Source organism: Panthera pardus, unplaced genomic scaffold (genome assembly GCF_024362965.1).
Source record: "Panthera pardus isolate Hobbes unplaced genomic scaffold, ASM2436296v1 HiC_scaffold_15, whole genome shotgun sequence".
Lineage (NCBI taxonomy): Eukaryota > Metazoa > Chordata > Mammalia > Carnivora > Felidae > Panthera > Panthera pardus.
Genome location: NW_026526710.1, coordinates 71,284,759 through 71,297,657, shown reverse-complemented (window position 1 = coordinate 71,297,657; position 12,899 = coordinate 71,284,759). Strand labels below are relative to the sequence as shown.

At 45.1% G+C, this 12,899-nt stretch overlaps 1 protein-coding gene across 10 annotated transcripts in view; it reads right to left on the bottom strand.

The window, feature by feature from the left end:
- NEDD4L (NEDD4 like E3 ubiquitin protein ligase) overlaps positions 1-12,899 on the bottom strand; it is a 341,630-nt gene that overhangs the window by 67,183 nt on the left and 261,548 nt on the right. For all 10 annotated transcript variants that reach the window (XM_053902769.1, XM_019463932.2, XM_019463934.2 and 7 more), the window contains 3 exons: positions 9,021-9,082; positions 8,745-8,847; positions 6,880-7,046 (listed from right to left, as the gene is read on the bottom strand). In XM_053902769.1, the coding sequence (XP_053758744.1) occupies positions 6,880-7,046; positions 8,745-8,847; positions 9,021-9,082 (332 nt within the window). The remainder of the gene's footprint in view (positions 1-6,879; positions 7,047-8,744; positions 8,848-9,020; positions 9,083-12,899) is intronic.

Sequence of the window (12,899 nt, the reverse complement as noted above, 5' to 3'; positions counted from 1 at the left end):
CAAGTGGGATGTGAAGAACACAGCAACTTTTGTGTGTGTGTGTGTGTGTGTGTGTGTGTGTGTGTGTGTGTGTGTCATGTATCTCTCTTAATTCAGGATCTGAAAACATCAATTCAATCTTGAAAACTGCTGCAGTAAATTACAGGCAATCATCCTTTGGGAGAAATACTACTTGCCGGCTTTTAGAGTCGAAGTTTAAATGTCAAAATGTTTTGCGAAGAAAAATCAGACTCTTTCAATAAGACACCATATTCGGTTAACAGAAATGATGCTGCAAATTAACATTTCAAAATATTTAAAAATGTTATTTCAGACTAATCAAAACATAGTATTAATCAAGGGCCCTCCTTATAGATTCTTCCTATAAAACATGGTTTTTTTTTTTAAAATTTTTTTTAATGTTTTTATTTATTTTTGAGACAGAGAGAGACAGAGCATGAGCAGGGAAGGGGCAGAGAGAGAGGGAGACACAGAATCGGAAGCAGGCTCCAGGCTCTGAGCCATCAGCACAGAGCCCGATGCGGGACTCAAACTCACAGACTGTGAGATCATGACCTGAGCCGAAGTCGGACGGACGTTCAACCGACTGAGCCACCCCAGCGCCCCTAAAACACGGGTTTTAAAACATTCTAATCTCTCAAACTTCTGCTACACGCCAACAGAAAGCCTGCTGGCCCCCGTAATAGTAAATAGTTTGTGACTAGCAGCATTGTGTGCAAATAAATAGGGTACTCTTTATTGCCCCTTTCTGAGACAGTTTGAATATTTCCAACAAACACCTTTACATTTCTAACTTCTGGTAAACGCAGGTTAGCTTTCATGTAATCCACATTAGAACGATAATTACTTCTTAAAATCTGAGTCAGTGAAGTTTTGCTATTATCTGTGTACCTAATACATAAACTTTGGAACTCTCACAGAAATAACAATCTTGCGTATTTTCTAATTTTATTAAACTATAACTAGACTAAAAAATAGTACCTTGAGATACCTTCAGAGAAACTGACAAAACTATGGCTACAGAGATGACGATTAACACTAAGGGGCACAGAAGGATACTGATCCTTTTCTGAAACCACTGGAACAAAATGATAGAAACTGACACTTTGTCGGATAGGTGAGAGAATGGAATGTCGCATTTGTGATTTTGTGTTGCCACGGGTCTTTTTTGTTGTTGTTAATTTTTTTTAAGTTTATTTTTGAGAGAGAGACAGAGCACGCGAGAGCGGGGGAGGGGCAGAGAGAAAGGGAGACCCAGAATGCGAAGTAGGTTCCAGGCTCTGAGCTGTCGGCACAGAGTCCGAGGTGGGGCTCGAACCCACGAACTGTGAGATCATGACCTGAGCCGAAGTCGTATGCTCAACCGACCGAGCCACCCGGGTGCCCCGCCACAGGTCATTTTTATAGGACATTCAATTCTTCAGCACACAACGATTATGAAAAGTTAAGTTATTACAGAACAGAGAAATAGTTAGGAGGAAAATGACCAGAATGAAATTCTTTATGAAATATGTAAAATATTTTAGTAGTGTCTAAGAAGGCCAAGGAAACTTGATATCATCCTTTCCCTTTTATTAAGGATGGAAGCAATTTCCCTTCCTAATGACTGGCCTTAAAATATTTTATATACATCTATGAAAGACTTTCATCAGAATTTTAAATCTTCACTTGAAATATCATACATTCAGTTAGCATTTACTCAGTCAACGCTGAGTGACTAATGTTTGCATGCTGCGTGCCAGGGCCTAATACATACTTGAAGTGTTCCAGGGACTTCTGAAAGGTTAAGAGGAAATAAGGTTTTATTATTACCACGTCTGCATTTTGTATCCCTTAGAAGTATATAAAATTCCTTATTCTGGAAGGACTTACTTTAAAAAGTGGGGGAGGGACATTTAAAATCAATTATGCAAATCTCCCTTATGCCACATGCTCATATAATTAGTAATCAGCGTGAATCAGACACAACTAAATAGCATAGAGAGGTTACCTCTGATTTTGCAATTCCAACCCTGGGCTTTAATGGTCTTCACTGATGAAGTGAAAATAGTCACACAAGGGAGGCCTGCGTGTCATTAAGCAACTGAATGAGCTGAAACTAGAAACAGTCACTAATGGGAAGATGAACATTTAAAAATATTTCTGAGCTGACAGATTAAAGTAGAAAATTATTTTACTGGGGGCAAGAAAATATTTTAGGAAATAGTTATCTTAATTTTCTTCAGTCATTAATTTCATCTATCTATATTCTTCACTTGATTTAAAAAAATTTTTTTTTTTAACGTTTATTTATTTTTGAGACAGAGACAGAGCATGAACGGGGGAGGGTCACAGAGAGAAGGAGACACAGAATCTGAAACAGGCTCCAGGCTCTGAGCTGTCAGCGCAGAGCCCAACGCGGGGCTCGAACCCACGGACCGTGAGATCATGACCTGAGCTGAAGTCGGACGCTTAACCGACTGAGCCACCCAGGCGCCCCTAAAAAAAAATTTTTTTAATGTTTATTTATTTTTGAAACAGAGACACAGAGCATGAGCGGGGAAGGGACAGAGAGCAAGGGAGACACAGAATCCGAAGCAGGTTCCAGGCTCCCAGCTGTCAGCACAGAGCCCGACACGGGGCTTGAACTCTCGAGCTGTGAGATCATGACTTGAGCCAAAGTCGGATGCCCAACTGACTGAGCCATCCAGGCGCCCCTTCACTTGATTTTCATGGGCAATATGCAAGTGGCTAAAGACAGGATAAACCATCAATTTGTCAGGTTCAGTGTCAATTAAGATCAGTGTGTCAGATCACTGACACTCACCTACATTATGGACATTAGTACACACTAATGTGACGATGAGCCCAGTTACTGAAATGTGATTAAATTGTTGCTGAGACAGAAGATGTACAAAGTATTTTGCAAGAGAGGTAAGAGAGTTAAGTGTTTTGAGTCTCTAAAGCGCATCTTCATTTACAGCCTTAATTCCGTTCCTTCACCATGTTTCTAAAATTGTGGGTTATGGAGTAAAAACCTTTCCGTTTACATTTAAACAGGGTCAGGACAATTCTAAAATCAGGGGTGCTTTAAAAAGCTGCCCTCAGACTTGAGAGTGCGGGGATCACTCTGTGGTCAGCCTTCCACCCTTCAGTTCCGTATCCAGCCTCGCCGGTTCCCCAAACCGTGCGCCTATCATCACTTTGAGAAGCGATTCACTTGTAGTCATTCATTCCGTCACAAGGTACTTTTTTGCTGAGCTCCTACTCTGTGCCAGGCGCTAGGGCTAGATCTGTGAGTAAGAGAACATAGTCCGTGCTCACACAGGCCGCCAGAGTATTACGTGCTCCCTGCTACCACGGGGGAAGCAGAGGTCCTTCACTGAGAGCTGAACAGAAGCGCGGTTCTCCCAGAGGAAGGTAGAGGCAGCCACAGGAAAGGGGACGTTCTAGTTTTGTTTCGGTGGTTGGGCAGGGGGGGCATCGGGGCATCCACGGGGCCAAGAAGAGAGAGTGATCAGGAAGCAGCTGTGAACGGTCCAGCCACTTAATACACCGTAGGCTTAGGACTGTGGGTGGGGAATCTGGCAAGGGACAGGGTGGAGAAGGACCTTGTAAGGACAGCCGGAGGGCAACGAACTGTCAGTGAGGTTATTCAGGGGGTTGAAGTCTAGAGCACAAGCCTAGGGAACTGGGTAACACATGAGTCGCAAGGACAGTCTTAATTCTTTCCTTCAGCACACGGCCATCACTTCTCTGTCTCATTTCCTCAGATACAGCCTTTTAATGCTTTTTAAAAAAAACCCCACATTTTATTTATTTACTTTTGGGAAAGAGAGGCGGGGGAGGGACAGGGGGAGAGAGTCTTAAGCAGGCTCCATACGCGGCACAGAGCCTGCCTCGGGGCTCGATCTCACAACCTGAGGCAAAATCAAGAGATGGGTGCTTAACCAGCTGAGCCACCCAGGTGTCCCTAACAGGCACTTCTTAATATCAATTTCCCCCCAAAAGACTGTGGCAGTATTCTGTAAAAACTGAATTACGAAAATAATTAAGTTTGAATCAAAGCAATACTTTAGGGGGCGCCTGGGTGGCTCAACCAGTTGAGCATCCGACTTCGGCTCAGGTCATGATCTCACAGTTCATGAGTTCGAGCCCCAAGTCGGGCTCTGTGCTGACAGCTCAGAGCCTGGTGCCTGCTTGGGATTCTGTGTCTCCCTCTCTCTCTGCCCCTCCCCTAGTCACACTCTGTCTCTCTCAAAAAATAAACATTAAAAAAAAACAAACCATAATACTTGGCGAAATAAAGTTAAGGAGAAAGAACCTCAAACTCTCAAGACCGTTCGGGTGGGATGAAGAGGTTACTATGGAAACTAATTCTTCTTCCTTATCTAACTTTTCTCAGGATTTCTAGAAGACATGCCCACTGGAAAAGAGGCACTCCCCGGGCCCCACCTGAGCTCTGCCGACGTCCTTCCTGGTTCAGCCTCTTTGGCATAGCTGCCTCACTCATAGGGACAGTCATGCCACTGACCCCTCCCTAAACTACATGTGAACCTGAACTTGGATTAAGGGCTGCATTTTTCCCATGTCGTTCTGGACAACTGATGAGCCAGCACTGCACAAATGATCTCTTTTGTTTTGGGTTAGTTCTTTGGGCCAATGCCCCCACGGTAGTGTGTTTACAAAAACAATATGAAGTGTTGTCTCAGAAGTTTCCTCATTAGGGTTTCACAACTCTGGGAGGTAAGAAAGCAAGTATTTCCATTTATCCCAAAATAACAGACTTCAGTCTGCATGATTATTAATGAAGGTGAACTTTTTTCCATATATGCACTGGCCATTAGTATTTCTTTCTTTGCGGGCTGTTAGCGGTCACTTTGCTACAGTCGTAGGACACTCTGATCCCCACAGGGTGTTATGTGTTCAATAATGTTTAGCAAAGGAAGATAATGGTGCCTTGCTTAGGGTACTGCTACCAAGATTCTTGATTCAAGACTCCTGACCATTTACAGTAACCAATGTTACCTGGCGGCGGGGCAGGGGGTGTGGAGAGGGTCCAAGTTTTTTTTTTTTTTTTTTTAAAAACATTTACAAATACCAAGAGTAGTCAAGTGGGTTCAAATGGTTTCACAACAGCTATGTTCAGTAATCAAAGGAAAACAGTAGAAAATAAAAAAATAAAAGAACGAAACCATTTCCATTTAGATTTCTCTGGGGGGTACAAAATTACAACAAAGAAGAGTTCATGATCATCTGGATGTGTGGATATTTACGCTGTCCTGTGAATAATGAGCCGGGTCCAAAGCCGACCAAATGCATCTGAGCTTCAACGGAACCCACCTGGGGGCTTAGGAAGGACCGGCTATTCACGGATGCAGATCAGACAAGCTTTCTCTCCAACTCAAAACCTGGACTAGATTTCTTGGCTACCTCCCCCACCCTCAGTCGTAAACAGAATCTCTCTGTAACCTCCAAAGATTAAAGGATTATTGACAACACTATCACCCATCACACTGCTGACACCACTTGTTTAAAAACCATCATGAGGGGCGCCTGGGTGGCTCTGTCGGTTGAGCGTCCGACTTCGGCTCAGGTCGTGATCTCACAGTTTGTGGGTTCGAGCCCCGCGTCAGGCTCTGTGCTGACAGCTCGGAGCCTGGAGCCTGCTTCACATTCTGTGTCTTCCTGTCTCTCTCTCTCTCTCTCTCTCTCTCTCTCTCGATAATAAATAAACGTTAAAAAATGGGCTCCTGGGTGGCTCCGTCGGTTGGGCATCCGACTTCAGCTCAGGTCATGACCTCGCAGTCCGTGAGTTCGAGCCCCGCGTTGGGCTCTGGGCTGATGGCTCGGAGCCTGGAGCCTGCTTTGGATTCTGTGTCCCCCTCTCTCTCCGCCCCACCCCCGTTCATGCTCTGTCTCTCTCTGTCTCAAAAATAAATAACCGTTAAAAAAAAAATTAAAAAAAAAAACCATCGAGAGCAAATTTCCTTCAGAGTCTGGGTTAAAGAAAAAATGATCTCATTCAATATACTTGCTTTTATTACATACTGAAAATGATGTAATGCATTGACAATTACCCTCCTCATCTTGGCTGCTAGGAGCTCAAATTTCCCTCTTCCTTCTTTGAATACTTGTTTTGCCTTTTACTGTATGCTAATAGATTCAGGTCTTGCCGTATACTATGATTTAGAAACAAGCTGCTACAAATCCTTTTCGAACATAGTTGAGGTTTAACTAGTGTTTATCCTCTACCATCAAATACAAAATTGTTGCATGAACAAAACAGTAATCATTTCACTACGGCCCTGATGCTGGTGAGGGATTAGAATACACAGTAATGACTAATTCTGAGTCTGCAACCCTTGCATGGGCGTCTAGTTAGATCACGGGGATGATTTATAGATTTCCCAAAGAGGAAAAAAAAAAAGTGGCATTTCCGAATTAAATAATTAAAGGGACTAAAAGCCAAAAACTGAAGAGAAGATTGCACAGCCAATCTGTTTGCCGTTTTCCAATCTGGGTTCGTCAGGAGAGGAAGCTGAAGACCAGGGAAGTGATATAACTGCCATACGTAAGATAAATGTGGGGAAAATAACTTCAGTATGTCAGGAACCTATGTAAAAGAGTGTATCCACGTTGTCTAAAATGAATTAGTTCATACCTAAAATAGGCAAACCTGATCCAGGGAAAAGAACTGCTGCTTTATCGTGCAAATTCCGACAGCCTCTCGCGCTCTTTAAATGAAGAGTAACCCTGTTGTTCTACGTGTCCGCATGTAGGGCAAAACATCCTACGTTTTTCTGAGGCGAGGCGGAGTTCCCAACCTTGCCCCCAAGAGCCGCCACGGTCCAACCTCCAAGTACACGGACACATCCCCAGCCACGGCACGGTACTCACATTAAGCTTGGTCGGTGCCACTGAGTGGTCCGGTTGTTGTGGTTGACGTAATAGGTACGACCCAGATTGTCCACTTTCTCTTCCCAGCCGGGAGGCAGTGGAGGCGGGGGAAGCTCCTCCTGGTGCTGGGAGGCCGAGTCATTCGAGTCCACGACCTCCCAGCCATGCTGCGGAATAAAAGCAAATGAAGACCGTTGAGGTGGGCCCTTCACACACGAGGAAAAAACAAACGCAGTGTGCTCTGGGTCCCTCTTCCTTGCTCCTTCGCACCCTGGCTCTTTTGGTGGCTTCACATGCCACGTGGGAAGAAATTCGCAAAAAAAAAAAAAAAAAAAAAAAAAAGAATCAATTCCAGTAGAGTCTCAAAAAGAATTCGGAGCAATGACCAATTAACTGTGCTGCCTTCTAACTTGACCGCACTGTACAGATCAACCCAGCTTTGGGCGTGTCCAGTCTGTTGTGTTAAGCCGCATTAGCCTCTTTTCATGCTCATGTTTGTTATTTTGACCCGAAGGCCGCCAGGGCCGGACAGAACCATGCCAGCGACATGGGTCATGTTACAGCTGTTGTCTTTTGGACACCCCCACAAGGTAAAAGGGAGCTGGGGCGCCAAGCCATACTGCACGTGTGTTCTAACAGAGATCACGGCACGAGGGGCCAGGAGGCCCGGGCTCCATCGCTCCCCAGGGAGGACAGCGATGGAGGCAGGCGAGGCTCTCATTCTGCGTCGAGTACAATCGCGAGAACCGAAGAAGTCTGGAAGTTGCTTTCCACTTAGGCGCTCCCCACTGGCGGCCACCACAGAAACAGGCTTCATGGTACCAGAGTTAAGAGTGACATTTTTGCCACACATATTTTAGGCATTAAGTATTCCTTCCTGACATCCCCTAGTAAAGTCACTGGAAAATTGAGTAATTCACTGGTTAGTGCAGTTGGAGAGCTAGAAGAGTGTAAAAAATTCCTTGGATTCGAGATAAAAATCTGTCGATGTGCTTATGAAATCTTCACATTCGTACATCCCTACCACCCACTTCAACTCCTCCCCGTGCAGAGGGATGAAGGCACCCAAGTGAAACACTGCCCGGAAATATGAACGCTTGGCCTGCGGAGGGTTCCGATAACTTGCCCATAACACATAATTCACGTACCGCGTATATGCGACAGCTGCGAACAGATGTGGAAATTGGCCACAGAGGCGTCCTGGTTAATGGCCATTTGCAGAACGATACGGGAATCTAACAAAATAGCACCGCCAGGAGTGTGCGCTAAGGTGCACTGGGACCCACGACGCAGGTATGTGATTAAGGAGTTTAAAGGCAGCTATGCCAGGAGGGGGAGAAAGAGAAAATTCCTCTGGACAGCTACTTCCCAAACGGTATTTCTAGAGGAGAGCTTTTCCTAACACATCACCTGGGGGCCCAACACATTAAAAAAAAAAAAAAACAAACAACTTGGAAAAGACTTTCTAAACCATTTCATGCACTTTGAAGCAATTCCAAGCGCTGTGAGGAAATTTACAACGAGCTGAAAGTCCAAAGAAAGAAGGGAATGAAATATGTGCGCACAATTTCTCATCGGGGTGGGGCTATGAATGAAATACGGGTATGGCATTTTATAAGGAGAAGCCTCTTCCGTTATGGGTGCTGTAACATAAAATGAGAAGTTGACCTTTTTTTTTTTTTTTTTTTTTTTTTTAACCAAAGCCAAACACATCCGTAGTTGATCACAGATGCACGGACTCAGTAAGTGTTTTCATAGTTAAGCTCTATCCATTTTTATGTCCTTAAACTGCTAGGTCCTAAATAAGACACTAATATGATCTGGTGCAAGGAAAACAGACCGAGGCCTGTAGTTCTGCAACTTACCTCCATGTCCTCTCTCTGCTCACTGTTTTCTTCATCTTGACCTCCATTTTTTGGCATATAGGCCATTTTCAATCGCAAAAATCCCTTAACTCGAGATTTATGACTGCGTGATGGAAGAAAATTGGTTATAAAGGATACGACTTGGTTACAACTTTCATATTTACGATGACTTTTTTTTTTTTTTTACAAAAGATGCAAAGGGAAAAGAAGCCGAAATCTTCCTCTGAGAAAACCAACGACTGAAGCAGGAAGGACACCTGCGCCCCAAAGCCTCACCTTCTTGGTCTAAGGAGAAAATCCTTAAATGTATAAGGTCGCTCCATGGTCGGATCTTCGGTCTACAGGAAGAAAAAGGAAGTTTCAAAACTCCTGATAGTCTCGTGTTTTAGATACACCAAACTGGATTACAGAGCACACACGTTCACGTTCTAGAACGCGGGAAGGGTGAAAACGGGGTTGGGTCTTCACCCAGTACTAGACAAGTAATTACTTCAGAGGTCATCTTTATCTACCCAAGATCCACTAGATGTCACTATCAACACCCACTTTCAGGAGCCAACCCCAGCGTCAGACAGATGACAAAATTATAGTCGTCACTGCCGAGTGTAATTTCTAACTACAGGGTGCAGGCCTCAATCTCAGTGCTGATTGATTTCAGAACCAGTGGTCACTGGTACCTTCTTGTTCCCTGTGATCCAAGAAACCTAAAAATGGAGTTAACGGGAAAATATATCTGTGAAGGCAATTTTACTTTATTTTTAACATGAAAATATCATGTCATCAGCCTAAGATAACTGAAAGATTATCTCCTCCACAGAGACCATTCCAGGTAGTGCCATCAATCAGCCTCTTGCTGGTGCCTCGTCCATGAAGCTAGGAGTGTAACTGTGCTATTTTTAAAAGAAATCCGTACTCATTTTATTGTGCAGGGTTAGCTGGTCAAAGCAAGTAGAAAGTTGGAAAAGTGTTACTATTTCATTAATTTTTAAACACTTTATGTAGTAAAAATCCCAAATATCCAGGCTCTTTAATTAAAAACAATGTACAACACTGACTTTGGTGGCAAGGGAGACAAACCGCCATACTAAGATGTACTGACGTACTATATTGGAGGGTTGTGTGTGCGTCGATATTTGAAACATCCCAGGTTTTATGTCATCCGGCTTGAAACTCCACTGGCTTCCTACTCTGCTTATAATAAACTGAAAATGCTTTCCTACGGCCGTACAAGATTAAACATGCCCTGCCTCCTAACTACCCATTACCTCACTGTGAGCCAGTCTCTCTGTCCTGGCCTCATCTGTCCTGGTGCACATCACATCCAATCCTGCCCCGGCAGGTCCTTCTGCTACACAGCTCTGGTTCCAAATGGCCACGGCTGGCTCCACTCTGAACCCAGGTGTGAGATCCCAGGTCACGCTCTCAGACGCTGCATCACCCTTATTACCATGAGCCCCCCCCTTACCACCCTCTATCATAGTGTGCTGGTTTATCGTCCCCCTTTTCACTATCTGACATTATCTTGGTCATTTACTTACTTACTAATTTGTCATCCACCACTTCTAGAATTAAGCTCATGAGACGAGACGCTTGGATTTGCTCACCATTAAATTCTTGGTGCCAAGAACATTGCCTGGCTCAAAGCAGGCACTTGTACAAGCAGCTGATTAATTCGTCTGATCTACCATGAACTACTGAAGCCGTGAAAATTCCACCATTGCTGAAGGAAGTCAATTATATTCTCTCTAGACTGTCCTCTTTAAGGCGACACAGGCATTTTGGAAACATTTTCTAAAAAAAAGGTTTCCAGATGTATACATACCACTTATCATGGAAAATTTATTAATTAAGAATATTATTCCATTTCTTCCTTTTCTCATTTATTCCACCACAAAGAGCTTTAGAACAAAACCCACGTGGAAGATGTGCGGCTACAACACGGCACCTTCCCTTAGAGTTACAAGGATGTATTGCGGGGGCCATGGTATCAACCGGTAACTTGAACCTAAGGTAGAACAAATTCACGGACATGTGGAGATCACATTCCACGAGACCTAGGATGGAGGGCGGCGACTGATTCTCACTTGGGGATCGACGTGGTTTGCGGATATGTTCTCCAAATTCGAGATGAATGGGCAAGTGTGGACAGGTGGGGAATCGGGAGGAAGGGTGGTTCAAGCCGAGGAATTCGGCATGGGCAAAACCACGGGATGCTTAGCAGGCATGAGGAGTCGAAGGGACGCAGAGAACGCAAGAGACGGTGAACAGAGGAAACCACAGAGCCTAGAGGACTCCTTTGATAATGGACCCACCCACGCACTGTGTGGTTTAAATGACAACCACCACACAGATCGAGAGGCAGGCCTCCTAGGTCTGTGTCCTGGCTTCCTTACTGACACAGCTGTGTGGCCAAGTGCATAAAAAATGGAAATTCACCTCCGCGGAAATCCTTGCATGCGAACAAGATGGTGATCTTGTAGACACGGACAGGATTCTTCTTGGCATTACACAGGGTCCTACCTGATCCTATTTGCTGGAAAAAAAGCCCAGTGGAGACCCCCAGGACAGCACTGGGAGAATGGCATCTCAAACGGGCTGATGCCGACAGCATCACTAGCCAAAGTGGACACCACTGCCCCCTGTTCTGGGGGCACTGAACATCCCAAAGAAAATCTTTTGGATACATAGCACTCTCATCTTAAAAAGAGTAATTGCTTTCAGGAGAACTGTAGTTACTAAGACATACAGCGAGAGAAACAGCTCTGTGCACAAACGGAAGCAAACAGCCTTGCCGAAACCCTAGGCTCAAAACCTGCACGTGACCACCAAGAGCACCCAAGCCTTGGACTGAGCCCCCTGCAAACGCCCGCCCGGGGCCCCTGAGCACATCGCACAGCAATACTGGAGACCCAGAGTCTGGTCCAGCACTGCCTCCAGCCTAGTGATCACTGGGCAAGTTACCTCCCTGTCTGGGCTCAGATGCCCTCATCTGTAAAATCTAGGGAGTAGACAAAATGGTCTCTGAAGCCCCTCTAAGCTCTAGGACGCTGAATTCGATACATGTGAGCGGGAATCACTACCCTTCTACCAGCCGTAAATATAAAATATATAAAAGCCAAAAATACAAAAACTTATCATCTGAGTTACCTTCAAGTACCGCTGCGGCACCAAAAACGATACCACCACCCTGAAAAATGCTTCGCTCTCGAGAAACGGAAATTCAAAAGTTACCGTGATTGCCTAGAGCAGCACTTGACTATAATAGGAGAAATTCATGCTTTTAAAATAGCTCTCTCTACCCCAGTGTGTTTCCCATGGATACAGAGATTGTGTAGCTGAAGGGGATGTGTGGGCTTGGGGCTCAAAGGGCAGGGGAGATACAACTGAAAGACGAGTCCAGAAAAATTTCACAGGCGTTAACAGGCAAACAGCTGCCAGAAAATGTCCCTCTGTTGTTACTACAAGTCTTGGAGATGGCTGGCCTCTAAATAATTAGTAAAGGCAAGTTGTAAAATTTGAAGTCCTAAAACTTGAACCTAAAAGTCATGAACTTTTGGGGCGCCCAGTCGGTTGAGAGTCCGACTTTGGCCCAGGTCACGATCTCACGATTTGTGAGTTCGAGCCCCGCATCAGGCTCTGTGCTGACAGCTCAGAGCCTGGAGCCTGCTTCCAATTCTGTGCCTCCCTCTCTCTCTGCCCCTCCCCTGCTCGCGCCCTGTCTCTCAAGAATAAATACACGTCAAAAAAAAATTTTTTTTAGAAGTCAAATGAACTTTTAAACAACTGTCCATTGGCATTAACAAACAGATACAAAAACGGTAGCTCAAGAAAAATTGGCAAGAAGAGCAGAATTACAGTTAAATTTACTGCTGGTGCCTCCCCTACCAGAGCAGGACAAAGGGCGGCTTTGTCTCACCCGGAGGACAGATGTCAGGCAGGTAGGCCAACAATGACCTCCCTCAACTGCAGTGTCTCGCCAACCCCACGCACCTCCAGCGAGCCCCGCCGCCCCAGCCCACCGGGTGACACACAGTCATCGCGGTCGCCCGCACCTCTGCTGAGTGAGCCGCGGAGCAGCTGCGACGACGTGGTCTCACGGAGCTGGATGGAAACCTGGGGTCGCCCGTGCGCATGCCCTCCTTCTACAGGTGACAA